Here is a 17,249-nt window from a genome sequence, read left to right on the forward strand (position 1 = left end):
AAGGAATTTTTTTTCTGTAAAAGACAGTAAAGAAATGAGGCAGAATGTCTACCATTACTGAACATGTTGATCAAAGATTCTACAGAAGAATCCTGATCAAAAGGGGGGAAATGTGGAACAAAATATAAAATCCTCATGGAATCCAGACTTTTTGGAGCCATGGAAGCTGGATGAACCCCCAAAATTACTGCCCTGAGAAAATCTTTAAAACTTAAACCAAAAACATCCCCTGAAGTCTTCTTTAAACAAAAAATAGTTTAGTTTAACTAGTAAAGAATGTCTGCCTTGAGCATTGTGCTCTTTTAAGATCTATCTGTATGGGATCAAATGGAAAACAGCAACTTGAAAGATTAGGTAGGAAGCTTAGGGGGCAGTGAGTTTATGTTAGCGGTGGAGGAATAATTCAGACAAGGAAGGTGAGCATGGTTGCAGAACTAGAAGAATGTAATCAATGTCACTGAGCTATACACAGAAATTGCTGAATTGGTGTATATTCTGCTGTATATATTCTCAATAACAAAAAAATTAATTAATTAAAATTTTGAAAAAAAGAAGTAGAGCAGTAGCTGGAAGGTGATGGGATTACTGGTCTACTTCTCTTTTTTTTAAGATGGGAGAAATTATTACATGTCTGTAGGTGAAGACAGAGAGCTTTTGATGATGGAGGAGAAAGAGACTTTAGATGGAGTGATAACCTTGAGTGGATCCAGGGAACAGTGGATGGTTGGCCTTAGCTGGGAGCACAGACAACTCAGTCATAATAACAGGAAGGAAGGTAGTGTTGACGGCCCAGATGCAGGGAGGTGCGTAGACGTGGTGGGAAGCTGTGGAAATTCTCTTCCGTGGCTCTATTTTCTCAGAAAATAGGAAGCAAGGTCAAGGGCTGAGTGTGAGGAGGAGGTGGAGCAGGTGCTGGGGGCTTGAGGGGAGAGGGGATGGTGGGAAGTTACCGTTTGTGAGAGCGGACCAGGGGATGTAGCAGGATTGCCAGGCAGCAGGTTAGTGGGTCATAACAAATTCTAGATAACATTGCAAAGAATGAGAATTCCAGAACACTTAATCGTGCTCATGAGGAACCTGTACATAGACCAAGAAGCAGTCGTTTAAACAGAACAAGGGGATACTGCGAGCTTTAAAATCAGGAAATGTGTGCATCAGGGTTGTATCCTTTCACCATACCTATTCAATCTGTATGCTGAGCAAATAATCTGAGAAGCTGGACTATATGAAGAAGAACAGGGCATCAGGATTGGAAGAAGACTCATTAATAACCTGCGTTATGCAGATGACACAACCTTGCTTGCTGAAAGTAAGGAGGACTTGAAGCACTTACTGATGAAGATCAAAGACCACAGCCTTCACTATGGATTACACCTCAACATAAAGAAAACAAAAATCCTCACAACTGGACCAACAAGCAACATCACCATAAACGGAGAAAAGACTGAAGTTGTCAAGGATTTCATTTTACTTAGGTCCACAATCAATGCCCATGGAAGCAGCAGTCAAGAAATTAAACGATGCATTACACTGGGCAAATCTGCTACCAAAGACCTCTTTAAAGTGTTGAAAAGCAAAGATGTCACCTTGAAGACTAAGGTGTGTCTGACCCAAACCATGGTGTTTTCAATTGCCTCATATGCATGTGAAAGCTGGACAATAAAAAAGGAAGACCAAAGAAAAATTGATGCCTTTGAATTATGGTGTTGGTGAAGAATATCGAATATACCATGGACTGCCAGAAGAATGAACAAATCTGTGTTGGAAGAAGTACGGCCAGAAAGTTCCTTAGAAGCAAGGATGGCGACAGTATGTCTCACATACTTGGACATGTTAACAGGAGGGACCAGTCCCTGGAGAGGGGCGTCATGCTTGGTAGAGGGTCAATGAAAAAGAGGAAGACCCTCAACGAAATGGATTGACACAGTTGCTGCAACAAGGCACTCAAACATAGCAATGATTGTGAGGATGGCGCAGGACCGGGCAGTGTTTCGTTCTGTTGTACTTCGGGTCGCTGTGCATCGGAACCAACCCCAGGGCACCTAACAACAACAGTTTAGTGGTCAAGTGGTCAAGAATCTCAAGGGAGACTGACCAGTCACTATGGCCAGGTATGGAGCCACCCAGGTGCAGGTGAGGAGTAGGCAGAGGGTTGGATTTCATCAGGTTTGCTTTAACCAGGTGAGTGTGATGAAGGGAGAGGTAGACAAGGGCACTGAGGAGGATATAGGTCAAGGAGTGATCATAATGACAGGCCAACTTAGACCCAATCTAAATTAAGATCTGAATTTACTGAATATTGAATATACCGTGGACTACCAGAAGACCAAAGGAATCAGTCTTAGAAGAAATACAACCAGAATGCTTCTTAGAAGAGAAGATGGCAAGACTTCAGCTCACTTACTTTGTACACATTGTCAGGAAAGACCAATCTCTAGACAAGTACATCATGGTTTGAAGATTCTATAGAACAATCCCGATCAAAAGGGGAAAATGCAGAACAAAATTTCAAATTCTTATGGACTTCAGACTTTCTGGAGCCATGAAGGCTGGATGAACCCCTGAAACTCTTGCCCTGAGATAATCTTTGAACTTTCAACCAAAAATATCCCCTGAAGTCTTCTTAAAACCAAACAACAATTTAGCTTAACTAGTAAAAATGCCTTATACCTGCCCAAAAGCAAAGAGAAAAAGGCAGGAAGGGATAGGAAAACTGAACGAGGGGAAACAGGGAACCCACGGTGGGGAAGGAGGAGAGAGCTGACAACATTGCGGGGATCACAACCAATGAAACAAAACAATTTGTGTATAAATTTTTGAATGAGAAACTAATTTGCTCTATAAACTTTCATGAAAAGCACAATTAAAAAAAAAAGGTTTGCCTTGAGCATTATGCTCTTTCAAGAACTATCTACATAGGATCGCATTGACAAAAGCAACTCGAAAGATTAGGTAGTAACATGGGGGGGCCAGTGAGTTTATGTTAATGGGGGAGAAACAATTCAGAAAAAGAGGGTGACAATGGTTGTATAACTCAAAGAATGTAGTCAATGTCACTGAATTGTACATGGAGAAACACCGAATTGGTGTACGTTTTGCTGTGCATATTCTCAACAACAAAAACAAAATAAATAAATTTAAAAAAAAGACATCATGGTTGGTAAAATGGAGGTCAGGGAAAATGAGGGAAACCTTCCATGAGATAGATTAACTCAACTGCCACAAAAATGGACTCAAACATATCAGCAGTTGGGAAGATGGCGCAGGACCGGGCAACATTTCCTTCTGTTATATATAAGGTCGCTATGAGTTGAAGACGACCCAACAGCACCTAACAACACCAGCAACAAACTTAGACCCAATCTAAACTGGGTAAGGGACAGGGAAAAGGAGGGAAGGAGCAATGAATTACAGGTCCCAGCAGAGGGGAAGTGTTGTTTGAGTCGGAACACCAAATGGAGTGGGCTGGAAGAAGCATTGGCTGATGAATCGGGTGCTTGAGAATATGGAAGGGGATGCAGTTTTTGGAAAAAGCAACGTCTAACATAAGATCCTGGGTGGTCCGAACAGTTGAGCACTCAGCTACTAGCCGAAATCCCTATGGAGCAGTTCTGTTCTGCACACATGGGGTTGCCATGAGTCAGAATCAACTTGATGGCAACCGACATCAACCCCACATGTTGAAGTGTCTGTGCTTTTTTTCACTGCCCTATGGTGCTTACTGGGGGACATCGGGCCATGTGGCATCAGAAGGTGGCAGTGGGGCATGGACCCAATGAAGGTGAGGAGGGAGTCTCAGGGATAGCTGGGGAAGAGCATCCCAGGCAGAGGGCACAGCCCGTGCAAAGGCCCTGTGGCAGGGCTGTGCCTGGCTAGTTGGAGGAACAGTGAGGAGGGCAGTGTGGCTGGAGTGGAGTGAGCGAGCGGGAGAGAGGAGGAGGCGAGGGCAGAGGGTAATGAGGCATCCATCAGATGTGTAGGGCTTGTAGACTATCATTAGGGCCTTGACTTGTCTGAGCATCACAGGGAGCTGTGGGGGCGGGGGGTGGTTCTCATAGAACGACATAAACTGACTTACGTTTTAAAAGTCTCCCTCTGGCTATCATGGGAGACTAGTTTGCAGTGGAGCTCGGGTGGAAGCCAGGACACCAAGGAAAAGGCAGCAGCATTTGTCCCAGGCAAGAGATGACAGCAGCTGGACCAGACAGCGGCAGCCGCGGGACTGGTGAGAAGGGCTGGATTCTGGGTAAACTCGGAAGGCTGATGAGCCAACCAGATTAGCCAGCAGATTAGCTCTGAGGTGATAAGAAAAGAGAAATCTTTCCCTAAAACACAATAAAAATTAAAAAGAAAGAAAAGAGAGAAATCAAAGGTCACTGTAAGATTTTTCGCCATGAGCAAGAGGAAGAAGCCACTTACCGACACGGGAGGGATGGACAAGTAGAGCTGAGGGAAAAGATTAGTCGTTTGCTTCAGACATGTTCAAAAACCAAGTCTGTTGCTGTCCAGTTGATTCTGACTCATGGTAACTCCACGTGTTACAGAGGAAAACTGCTCCGCGGGGTTTTCTCGGCTGGGATCTTTAGAGAAAGAGGAGCCCTGGTGGAACAATGGTTAAGCACTCGGCTGCTAACCAAAACGCTGGAGGTTCGGACCCACCCAGCGGTTCCACAGGAGAAAGACCTGGCGATCTGCTCCTGCAAGGATTACAGCCAAGAAAACCCTATGGGGACAGTGCTGCTCTGTCACATGGGGTTGCTATGAGTCAAAATCAACTTGATGGCTCCTAACAACAACAAATCTTTACTGAAGCAGATCACCAGGCCTTTCTTCCGTGGCACCTTGGGGTGGGTTCAAACCACCAACCTTTAGGTTAGTCAAAGGCAAACCATTTGTACCACCTAGGGATCTTCTTAACCCGTTGCCGTCGAGTCGATTCCTACTCATAGTGACCCTACAGGACACAGCAGAACTTCCCCATAAGGTTTCTAAGGACCTTCTTAGACATGTTATTTCTTTTTTTTTATTTTATTGTGGGAAAATGCATACAACAGAAAATTTGCCCTTTTAACTATTTTTACATGTATAATTCAGTGGCACCGATTATATTCATCATGTTGTCCAACCATCACCATTATCCATTTCCAAACGTTCTTCATCACCCCGAACAGAAACTCATTGCCCCTTAGACAACAACCCCATTTCCCCCCGCCACCTGCCGGTAACCACTCATAAACTTTGGTCTCTATGCATTTGCCTATTCTAGATATTTCATATCAATGGGATCATGCAATATTTGTCCTTTGGTGTCTGGCTGACTTCACTCAGCATGATGTTTTCCAGGTTCATCCATGTGGTAGCATGTATCCGAACGTCACTTCTCTTTAGGGCTAAATAGTATTCCATTGTATGTCTGGACCCCATTTTGTTTATCCACTCATCTGCTGATGGGCACTTGGGTGGTCTCCACCTTTTGGCTATTGTGAATTGTGCTGCAATGCAGGCATGTTCATTTTGAAGTGCCTAATTAGGCTTCAGAGCCCTGGTGGTGCAGTGGTTAAGAGCTTGGCTGCTAACCAAAAGGTCAGCAGTTCAAATCCGCCAGCTGCCTCTTGGAAACCCTATGGGGCAGTTCTACGCTGTCCTACAGGGTTGCTATGAGTTGAAATCAACTTGAAAGCAATGGGTTTGTTTTTTTTTTTAAATTAGGCATCAGAAGGGAGGTGGTCTGGACCTCGAGACAGACAAACCTGGGAGGCATCACTGCAGACATATTTAAAGCCATGAGACCAGGTGAGATTTACTGCAGTGGTGTGAATAAAGAAAAGAACCAAGGCCTGAGCCCTGGGTCTCTCCAAGGCCAAGTTATCTCTTTAAAACACAGATCTGATAAAAGAAAATAAAAACTTCTTGTAACAACAAAAAACAGAGCACAAGTTAAATAAATGATGGGATGTCTTCACATAATGGAATATTATGCAGCCATAAAAAATGAGGGAGTTCTTTGTCACAGATTGGGTTCTCTGGAAGCAGACACTGAGGTAGAATTTGGCATGCAAGATGTTGATTAGGGACTGTAGTAGGCTGAAAAGTGTCTCCAAAAAAACTGATGTCCCCCTGGAACTTCAGAATGTGACCTTATTTGGAAATAGAGTCTTTATAAATTCGACCTGAATATAAATGTTTTAAATGGTTTAAATTTCAAATTATTTAACCAGTCCCCTTCCAAGGCATTTCTTTCTAACTCTTTGCTAACATGGGTGTGGTAGACTGTCTTCAAAGATGGCTGCCATCAATTCCTTCCATCCCATACACTCCTGCTCCTCCTCACTTTCCCCTCCCCCTCCTCTTGAAGCTGGGCTTGGCCATGTGACTTGCTCTGACTAACAGAATATGGCAGAAGAGTTCCTGTGTGGCTTTCAGGCCAAGCCTTCCTCTCTCTTGGAAGCCAGTTGTCATATGAGAAGTATGACTACTGGAGACCACCATACTGTGAGGAAGCCCAAGCAGCCATGTGGAGAGATAGATGCCCAGCCAAACGGCTGAGGCTCCAGACATGTGAGTGAACAATGCCCATTGTGGATGTTCCAGTCCCAGCTAATCCCAAATGGAGAAGAATCACTCTCCAGATCACAGAATTGCAAGAAACAACGAACTGGGATTGTTTTAAACCCCTAAGTTTAGGGGTGGCTTGTTACACAGCAATAACGAACTGATACCACCAGTTAAACCAGTTGCCATTGAGTCTATTCCGATTCATGGTGACCTCATGGGTTAGAGTAGAACTAAGTTCCACGTGATTTTCTTGGCTGTAACTTTTATGGAAGCAGATTGCCAGGACTTTCTTCCGTGGCACCACTGGACAGGTTCAAACTGCCAACCTTTAGGTTAGTAGCCAAGTACAAACCATTGGCACCACCCAAGTGACTCCACTGATACAAGAGGTATATAAAAATTTTACTATAAACTTTGGGGTTAAATCTTGGCGCACACTTTTGAACATTTCCTCAGAATGAATAACTAGACTATGTGGACTATGCAGATTTGAAATTTGGGGACATGGTGTCAATTTAGCTTCCAGAGAAGTGGTAGCAATGTCCACGAGCAGTTTATGGGTATCTCCATTCGCCCACAGCCTATTTGTTACGGGGTAGAAACCCCAGGTTCTTGCTCAGCATGACTAATATTGGCCAATAAGCGAGAGACCAAGGTGACAGAACAGGAAAGGCACCTTTTATTTCGTTGTGCAAGAAAAAGGAGTCAGTCGGAGCTGCTGCCGCCAAGACTGGTCCCCAAGGGTGAGGAGAAAAGTTACTTTTAAGGGGTTTACAAGCAGGGAATTCATACAAGTTACAACAGCAACATTCTTAATCCTACTACGCAGGTGCAATGGGGTTTACTTCCAAGCAAAAGCGGGATTTAAATGCAAAGCTGGGGTGAGGAGAAATCCCAGCAAAGGAAACAGGATTTTTAATGCAACCCTGTGGGGGCTCTGTCTCATGTTTAGCTCTGTGTGTTTGCTGTCTTTTTAAATTTTCAGTCTCTACCAATTCCATGAGGACACTGGGGGATCAGTGGTGGAATTCTCTCCTTCCACGTGGGAGAACTGGGTTCCACCCCTGCCCAGTGCACCTCATGTGCGGCCACCACCCATGTGTCAGTGGAGGTTTGCACGTTGCTAGGATGCTGAACAGGCTACAGTGGAACTTCCAGACTAAGATAGACTAGGAAGAAAGGCCTGGAGATTGACTTCCAAAAAATCAGCCAAGGAAAACCCCATGGATCAAACAGGCTGATCTGCAACCGATCACGGGGATGACGCAGGGCCACGCAGCATTTTGTTCTGTTGCGCGTGGGGTCACCGTGAGCTGGGGGCCGAATTGACGGCAGCTAAGGACAACAACTGGTAACTAAGTCAGAGGTGACCTGTGAGCTGGGACTAACGTGTGGTGAAGGAGCCAGCAGAGTGAAGCAAAGGCTAGTGGTGGGACTGAGCTTGGTGTGTTCAAGAAAGAGAAAGCTGATGGGGTGGCCTTGGGACTGCAGTGGGGAGGGCAGGGTGGAGGGAGCTGAGGGCAGAGATCAGCAGGGGTGATGGGGAGGGTTTGAAGCAGGGGAAGGGCATGGCTTAAATGGCTCACTGCTGAGTGAAGACGGGCTGGCAGGGCGTGGGGACAAGCATGAAGCTAGGGCACCTGTTGGAAAGCTGTTAAGAGGTAATAATGAGGGAGAAGGTAAAAAGTGGCTGGACTGTGGATAGACTTGGCAGGTGGAGCTGAAGGGAGGCAGAGAGCGCAGGGAAGAAGCAGTCAGGATGGCCCCACGTCACAGGCAGGGCGGGCAGAGGTGTGGGGAAGCGCCTAGGGAGGGACTGCGGGGGTGGTGGCAGCTGGTGGCCCAGCCTCTTCTCCCCAGGGTGGAACCTGCCAGGCAGCGCCACCCACCCGCGCCACCTGCAGCCTACTTGGACAAAGGAAGGCTTCGGCAGACGCCTAACTCACAGCAGAAACTAGGGCAGCGGGCTGCCCACCCACCTCCTCCGTCTCCACTGCGGAAAGTGACAACAAAGGTGAGTTTCCAAGCCACTGACTCCACCTGCCAAGTGCCTGCCGCCACCTGGGCCTTTGTCCCTGGGTGACTCCAAGCCCACCTCCAAACTCTCCACGTCCTTCCCCCTGTCCTCTTCTGACCCCATAAGGCTGGGAGTGTCTGTGTCCAGCTCTTTTTTTTTTTTTTTCCATGATCTTTATCGTTTCGGATTTTATATTTAGGTCTTTGATCCATTCTGAGCTGGTTTTTGGCCGTCCACTTCCAAAAGATCACAGCCTTGTAAACCCGATGGAGCACCGTTCTACTCTGACACACGTGGGGTCGCCATGAGTCGGAATCAACTCAGTGGCAACTAACAACAACAAACCATTTCACAGATGGGGAAACTGAGGCTCAGGTGCACACAGCTAGTAAGTAGCGGATCTGAGATGTGAACTCAGGCAGCTCCACTCTGCTGCCTTTGCAATACGTATTGTTAAATTCTTCCCTGGGACTTTTACAAACGGTGCTGGCGTAACTGGACAATCATCTGCAAAAAACTGAGACAAGACCCATACCTCACACCATGCGCAAAAACTAACTCGAAATGGATCAAAGATCTAAACATAAAATCTAAAACAATAAAGATCTTGAGAAAAAAAATAGGGACAACGCTAGGAGCCCTAATGGCATAAACAGAATACAAAACCTTACTAACAACGCACAAGCACCAGAAGAGAAACTAGGTAATGGGGAGCTCCTAAAAATCAAACACTTCTGCTCATCAAAAGACTTCACCAAAAGAATCAAAAGACAACCTACAGACGGGGAAAAAATTTGGCTATGACAAATCCGATCAGGGTCTAATCTCTAAAATCTGCAAGTTACTGCAAAACCTCAACAACAAGAAGACAAATAACCCAACTAAAAAATGGGCAAAGGATATGAACAGGCACTTCGCCAAAGAAGATATTCAGGCAGCTAACAGATATATGAGATAATGCTCACGATCATTACCCATTAGAGAAATGCATGTCAAAACCACAGTGAGATATCATCTCACCCCAACAAGGCGAGCACTAATCCAAAAAACACAAAATAATAAATGCTGGAGAAGTTGTGGAGAGACTGGAATACTTATACACCGCTGGTGGGAATGTAAAACGGTACAAGCCCTTTGGAAATCGATCTGGCGCTTTCTTAAAAAGCTAGAAGTATCATACAATCCTGCAATCCCGCTCCTTGGAATATATCCTAGAGAAATAAGAGCCGTGACACAAACAGATATACGCACACCCATGTTCATCGCAGCACTGTTCATGATAGCAAAAAAATGGAAACAACCTACGTGCCCATCAATGGAGGAACAGATAAACAAATTATGCTATATTCACACAATGGAATACTATGCAACGATAAAAAATAACGATGAATCCGAGAAACATCTCATAACATGGAGGAGTCTGGAAGGCATTATGCTGTAAAATTAGTCAGTCACAAAAGGACAAATATTGTATATGACCACTATTATCAGAACTCAAGAAAAGGTTTAAACACAGAAAACATTCTTTGATGGTTTCAAGGATGGGGAGGGAGGGAGGGGGTATTCACTAACTAGATAGTAGATAAGAATTATCTTAGGTGAAGGGAAGGACAGCACACAATACAGGGCAAGGAAGTACAACTGGACTAAACCAAAAGCTAAGAAGTTTCCTGAATACAACCAAACACTTCGAGCAACAGAGTAGCAGGGGTGGGGGCCTGGGGACCATGGTGTCAGGGGACATCCAGGTCACCTGGCATAACAAAGTTTTTTAAGAAAATGTTCTGCATCCCACTTTGGTGAGTGGCATCTGGGGTCTTAAAAGCTTGCAAGTGGCCATCTAAGATCTATCAATTGGTCCCAATCCACTTGGAGCAAAGGAGAATGAAGAACACCAAAGACACAAGGAAAATATTAGCCCAAGAGACAAAAGGGGCCACATAAACCAGAGACTCCATCAGCCTGAGACCAGAAGAACTAGATGGTGTCCGGCTACCACCAATGACCGCCCTGACAGGGAACACAACAGAAAGTCCCTGACGGAGCAGGAGAAAAGTGGAGTGCAGAAGTCAAATTCACGTAAAAAGACCAGACTTAATGGTCTGAGACTGGAGGGACCCTGGAAGACATGGCCCCCAGACTCTGTCAGCCCAGAACTGAAACCATTCCCGAAGTCAACTCTTCAAACAAAGATTAGACTGGCCTATGGGACATAAAATGATACTCGTGGAGTGCATGAGACTAAATGGGCAGCTCCTGTCGGGAGAAGAGATGAGAAGGCAAAAAGGGACAGGAACTGGTTGAATGGACACGGGAAATCTGGGGTGGAAAGAGGAGTGTGTTGTCACATCATAGGGAGAGCAACTAGGGTCACGTAACAACGTGAGTATAAATTTTTGTATGAGAGACTAACTTGAACTCTAAACTTGAACCACAATTTAAAAAAAAAAACCTGAAAGCGTATCCTTCCCTGTGGGAGTGGCTTGATCATTGCCATCTTTAAGATGAGGAACTTCAGAGTTGTTAAGCGCTGCACCTAAGGTCACACAGCAAGTCGGTGAGCCTCCAAAACCTTCCGCTCTTAACCTTCCCACCTTCCCACCTCTTCATCCCTTGGTTCACTGTGTATTTGATAAGCATCTACCTACTCTGTGTCAGGCACCAGTCTTAGCTGGGGACAAACTGAGGGATAACTCTGAGAAAGTGGCATTTGAGCTGAAAGATAAAAAAGAATCCACCCTGGGAAGTTCTGGAGGAAGAGAGATCCCAAATATTACCAGGACCATTCCTACTTCCACCCCTTTGCCCATTCTCTTCCCCAACTAACAAACTCCTCTTTACCCTTCAAAGCCCAGCTCAATTACCCGCTTCTCCTGGGAAATCTTTCCAGATCCATCTCCCAAGCAGAGTCCACAACATTCACCCCTGGACTCCCTCCCTCTGACTATAGACTGCGAGCCCCGCCAGGCTGAAAGTTCTTCCAGGCCAGAGCTTCTCTGGAACCCCCACTTCCGAACTCAGGTGTGGATACATTGGAGCTGATTTTAAAAATAAGGCGTGAAGAGCAGAAAAGTACGAATAATTCGTCGGGAAGGGGACGCCAACTGGCAGCTCTCCGAAAAGCCCTCCGATCACACTAGGGCTCCACTTCCGCCTCTGGGTCCGCCTCCGGAAGCCCCGCCCCCTAGCCCTATCCTTACCGCGCCTTCCCAGTTTCCCGGAAATAGGCCGCCTAGAGTCCAGGTTCCGTGGGCGCGAAGCACGTCGGGAGTTGTAGTTCCGCCATCGGACGGAAGCCGAGACGGACGTGCGGGGGGATGTGGCCCAGCGTATCGGTGGCGGGGGCCCGGGTGGCGGCAGGCAGGTGGCCCGTTCTAGGGCCTCGCCTCGCCGCACGCTTCTTCCCGCAGCGGCCGCCGCAGCAGACCCCCGAGCCCGGCCTGGCCCTGCAGCGGAGCCTGCACGCGACGGCGGTCCGGGCTGTCCCGCTCATTCCCATCGTGGTGGAGCAGACGGTACGGCGGCCGGGCGGGAGCAAGGTGCCAGGGCTCCGGGCTGGACGAGGGGACAGTCAGCCCCCCTTTTACCTTCACCTGCATCTTCCTGCCCCAGGGTCGCGGCGAGCGCGCCTATGACATCTACTCGCGACTGCTGCGGGAACGCATCGTGTGCGTCATGGGGCCGGTGAGCGCCCCGCGCCCGGGTCGGTCACTTCCCGTGCCCCATGTGACCCCTCTTTTCAGTCTCCCCCAACCCCTGGCCTCTCCCCTTAACTTTCCTACTTTCCTCCGTAGGCCCCGTTCTGATCTCGACCCTCTCCCCTACTCTTGATATCCCCCTCATAAACTCAGAACCCCCCCTCCCCCATTCCGTGACACACACGCACACGCACACGCACACGCACACACACACACCCCTACCTTACCAGGCCCTAACTCCTCTGACCTCCTTGGTTCCCAGTTTCTCCGACTCCCTCCTGCACCCCTTCCCCCAAGCCCTCTGACCTCCCTGAAACTATGACCCCCCTTCCTTATTCCAGGGCTCTAGTCCCTCTCCCCCCGATATTCCTGAGTGTCAGCCATTCTAACTTCTTCCCTTCTGGTGCCCTGAGCGCTCTGACCCCTCCCTTCCTGTACCCCAAACCGCCTAGGTCCTAACCACCCCTCACCTCTCCTGGGTCCTGAATTCTTCCGACCCCTCTTCCTTCGCCTCTGACCCCCTTCCTGGTTCCCAGTGCCTGGGGAGCCATCCCAGGCCCCGGTGGCTCCCTCCTTTAACTCTTTCCTCCCCAATCCGGGGACCACACACCCCCTCCCCACCTCCAGATCGATGACAGCCTTGCCAGCCTGGTGATCGCACAGCTGCTTTTCCTGCAGTCGGAGAGCAACAAGAAGCCCATCCACATGTACATCAACAGCCCTGGTGAGCTGGGCCTGCCACCCCCTGGGTATGCTCTGGGGGACTCAGGAAACCAAGATCCGGGTCAGTGAGGTGCAGGGGGCGGGGGGAGCGTTCATGAGCCCTGGAAAATGATGGCAAGGTGTTCTCTCTCTCTGGAGAGAGTGCATAGCTTTCTTTAGAATCCCAGAGGTGTCTGTCTTCAAGTTTCCAAAAAGTGTCTATTCCTTGTTTTAAGTCCAGAATCACAAACTGGCAGCTGAGTTCACTCGCCTTGCAGAACGTGGCGTCTTTGATCCCATACCTAGTTTTGCCTTGTTTTTAACAAATTTGACTTAGTTGTCAACGTTTTAAAATTGGTTGATTTCGCCCTCTCACAAAAAAGATAAAAAAACAGAAAAGAAAAACAGCAGTTGCCGTCAAGTCAACTCCAACCCACAGCGACCCCATGTGTGTCAGAGTAGAACTGTGCTCCGTAGGGTTTTCAATGACTGGTTCTTCAGAAGATTGCCAGGCCTTTCTTCTGAGGCACCTCTGGGTGGATTCAAATGTCTGGGCCATTGTTGTTGCGTCGACTCTTGAGTTATGGTGACCCCATGCGTGTTAGAGTAGAACTGTGCTCCATAGCATTTTCAGTGGATGATTTTTCAGAAGGAGATTGTCATGTCTCTTCTGAGGCGCCTCTGGGTGGGCTCGAACTTGTCACTTGGCAGCCGAGTGTGTTAACTGTTTGCACCACCCAGGGACCCAAGGTCACACAAGTGATAAGTTGCCCAGCCAGGGTTCATACGAGCCCAGAACCTGCACTCTTAACCACCACACTCTCTCGATTTCTAGCTCAATTGAAAATTCAGTAGACTGGCCCCTCTGGGCCACATCAGAGTCAGACTGTGTCCCCACCTGGCCCATGTCACCTGTTTCTGTCTCCTCCCTACTCCTAGAGGCATTTGCATCTGTGACCCCTGGTTTAAAGGTCCCTGGATGGCAGAGACGGTTTGTGCTGGACTACTAGCATAAAGGTTGGCAGTTTAAACCCAGCCAGTAGCGCCACAGAAGAAAGGCATGGCGATCTGCTCCCGTGAAGTTTACAGCCAAGAAGACCCTACAGGGCAGTTCTCCTCTGTCACATGGGGTTGCTATGCGTCAGAATCAACTTGACAGCAGCCACCAACGTTATGTACCAGGTCCCCAGCTGGCTCACCTGGTTTGCATCCAGCTACTAACCTAAATGTTGGCAGTTCATACCCACGCAGCAGCACTGTGGAAGAAAGGCTTCGAAAAATCAGTCATTAAAACCTAGGGAGCACAGTTCTACTCTGACACCAGGGGTCGCCATGGGTCGGAGTCAACTTGACGGCTACAGGGTTGGTTTAAAGGGCTGCCTCTGCCCTCACTGGCGCCCCCTCCTACAGGCGGCGTGGTGACCTCGGGCCTGGCCATCTATGACACGATGCAGTACATCCTGAACCCCATCTGCACGTGGTGCGTGGGCCAGGCCGCCAGCATGGGCTCCCTGCTCCTGGCCGCCGGCTCCCCGGGCATGCGCCACTCACTCCCCAACTCCCGCATCATGATCCACCAGCCCTCCGGGGGCGCCCAGGTGAGTGCCTGACCCTGTGGGCTGCAGTGGGGGATGAGGGGCCAACCGGGGACGGAAGTCAGGTGTATCTGGAAGTCGTCCCACTGGAGGCCAGGAGGAAACAGCACATGGAGGGTCTCGCAAAGCCCTGTCCCACCCTCCCAAAAACTAGAAGCCTGAGGCCCAAGGAGGCCTCCTGGGTCCATGTCCAGCCACCTCCCCATGCAGGGGTGACAGTGACTCCACCATCTTATGCCCCTCGGGATGTCCCCCAGGGCCAAGCCACAGACATCGCCATCCAGGCAGAGGAGATCTTGAAACTGAAGAAGCAGCTATACAGCATCTACGCCAAACACACCAAACAGAGCCTGCAGGTGATCGGTGAGTGCGCTGCCAGGCAGAGCCCGAGCTACTCCTCTTTATTTTATTGTACTCAACACAGAAGCATGTGCCAGCCAATGTTCTAAGGCCAGGTTTCTCAGCCTCAGCACTGCTGACGTTTGGGGCTGGATCATTGCCTGTGGGGGGGGGCCGTCCTGTGCCTTGAACGGTGTTTAGCAGCGTCCTTGGCTGCTACCCACCAGATGCCGGTCCCGCCCACCGCCGTTGAGTCGATTCTGACACATCGCAACCCCATAGGACAGAGCAGAACTGCCCCATAGGGTTTCCAAGGCTGTAATCTTTATGGAAGCAGACTGCCACATCTTTCTCCTGCAGAGCGGCTGGTGGATTTAAACCACCGACCTTTCAGTTAGCAGCAGAGCGCTTTAATCCATTGCACCACGAGAGCTCCTTTAGATGCCCTCCAATTGTGACATCCAAAGGTATCACCAGACCCACTGCCATCAAGTCGATTCTGACTCATAGCGACCCCACAGGGTTTCCAAGGCTGTAAATCTCTGCAGAAGCAGACCGCCACATCTTTCTTCCATGGAGCAGCTAGTGGTTTCAGATTGCTGACCGTGCGGTAAGCAGTCGATCACTTTAACCATTGCGCCACCAGGGCTCCTTAAAGGTGTCTCCAGATACTACTAAACGTCGCCTGGGGGACAGGACCTCCCCCAGTGAGACCCACTGTCTGAAGCACTTTAAAAATACTAACTTACAGAGGCCCACAGAAACTTCATTGAAATAGGTCAGAAGGTTCAAACAGGGTCTTCAAAATAGAAAACTCCAGCTGGCCAATGAGCGTAAGAAAGACGTTCCATATCATTGGTCATCATTGTGTTCAGCTGATTGATTCCGACTCACAGTGACCCCACGTGACAGAGCAGAAGTGCCCCATAGGGTTTCCTAGGCTGTAATCTTTATGGGAGCAGATCGCCAGGCCTTTCTCCTGCAGAGCCGCTGGGTGGGTTCGAATTGTCAGCCCTTCTGTTAGCAGCCGAGCGTTAAACGTTTGCGCCACCAGGGCTCCTAAGTGATCATCGGTCCTTAGGGAAAGGCAAATTTACAACCACACCGAGACGCCATTATAGTCCACTGTTGTCGGCAGTTGCCATTGAGTTGATTCCGACTCGTGGGGACCCCACGTGTGCAGAGTAGAACTGCTCCATAGGGTTTTCAAGGCTGGGACCTTTCAGAAGATCTCCAGGCCTTTCTTTCGAGGCACCTCTGGGGGAGTTCGAACTGCCAACCTTTTGGCCAGCAGCCGAGCACTTAACCGTTTGCGCCACTAGAACAGCCGAAATTAAAAATTCTGACAATATCACAGACTGACAAGGATGTGGAGGTTTTCTACTCGGAAGCACATGGGGTGACTAGGAGTCAGAGTCAACTCAAAGCAACTGGACACGCATTATACATCAATGAAAAGTAAGAATTGAAATAGGAATTTTACCAATGAGGAAAGCGAGGCACAGAGAGAAGGCCAGGGTCACAGAGGGAAGAAGTGGCAGGATGGGGACCCAAACCTGGCTCCAGGGTTCCTGCTTTTAACCCCGTGTATGCCGCTTCCTCCTCCAGAGTCGGCCATGGAGAGGGACCGCTACATGAGCCCCATGGAGGCCCAGGAGTTTGGCATCTTGGACAAGGTCCTGGTCCACCCGCCCCAGGATGGTGAGGACGAGCCAGAGTTGGTGCAGAAGGAGCCTGTGGTGGCAGCGGCGGCCACAGACCCTGCCCCAGCAAGCTCCTGAGAGCCAGGCCTCCTGCTCTGGAGGAAAGCCGAGGGCCGGGTGGACCCTGAGGCTACAGCCCTGCTCCCCTCGCTGCTGAGCCTGGAGCCCCTTGAGGAACTTTGGATTTGGGGGTGTCCCTGGAGTGGGTAGCCTGGCTCAGACACTGTGATTTTAAATGAAATCTTTGTGGTCTTTGCTCCCCGTTTGTGCGCCTTCTCTCACTGTTCCCCCACGGAGTGCACACCCGTGGGCTTCACACAGGCCCTGAGGTTCACCCCTTCCTTCCGTCAGCAAACATCTGTTGTTAGCTGCCACTGAGGCAGCCTCTGACTCATGCCGACCCCCACACCACAGACCAAAATGCCGCCCGGTCCTGTGCCATCCCCATGAGCTGTTGTGAATCAGACCCTTGTGACCTAGAGGGTTTTCACTGGCTGATTTTCAGAAGTAGATCTCCAGGCCTTTCTTCGTAGTCTTAGTCTGGAAGTGCCGCTGAAAGCTGTCCCCACGGGTGATCCTGCTGGTATTTGAAATACTGGTGGCATAGCTTCCAGCATCCCAGCAACATGGACGCCACCAC

At 49.0% G+C, this 17,249-nt stretch overlaps 1 protein-coding gene across 1 annotated transcript; it reads left to right on the plus strand.

Annotated features, from left to right (window-relative positions):
- The first annotated feature begins 11,773 nt into the window (after positions 1–11,773).
- On the plus strand, positions 11,774–16,866 carry CLPP (caseinolytic mitochondrial matrix peptidase proteolytic subunit). Its single transcript, XM_004378415.1, has 6 exons — positions 11,774–12,087; positions 12,185–12,256; positions 12,898–12,994; positions 14,383–14,570; positions 14,825–14,930; positions 16,515–16,866. Exons 1-6 carry the CDS (start codon positions 11,890–11,892, stop codon positions 16,685–16,687), a joined length of 834 nt encoding a protein of 277 aa, XP_004378472.1. The 5' UTR covers positions 11,774–11,889; the 3' UTR covers positions 16,688–16,866.
- The last annotated feature ends 383 nt before the right edge of the window (positions 16,867–17,249 follow it).

The sequence above is a fragment of the Trichechus manatus genome, unplaced genomic scaffold, assembly GCF_000243295.1.
Source record: "Trichechus manatus latirostris isolate Lorelei unplaced genomic scaffold, TriManLat1.0 scaffold00057, whole genome shotgun sequence".
Lineage (NCBI taxonomy): Eukaryota > Metazoa > Chordata > Mammalia > Sirenia > Trichechidae > Trichechus > Trichechus manatus.

Bases quoted from the DNA above. Each gene is read 5' to 3' on its own strand.
- CLPP (XM_004378415.1), top strand. From the start codon at position 11,890: ATGTGGCCCAGCGTATCGGTGGCGGGGGCCCGGGTGGCGGCAGGCAGG. The intron at 12,995-14,382 runs GTGAGCTGGGCC...CCCCTCCTACAG, and splicing joins CATGTACATCAACAGCCCTG to GCGGCGTGGTGACCTCGGGC. The intron at 14,571-14,824 runs GTGAGTGCCTGA...GATGTCCCCCAG, and splicing joins AGCCCTCCGGGGGCGCCCAG to GGCCAAGCCACAGACATCGC.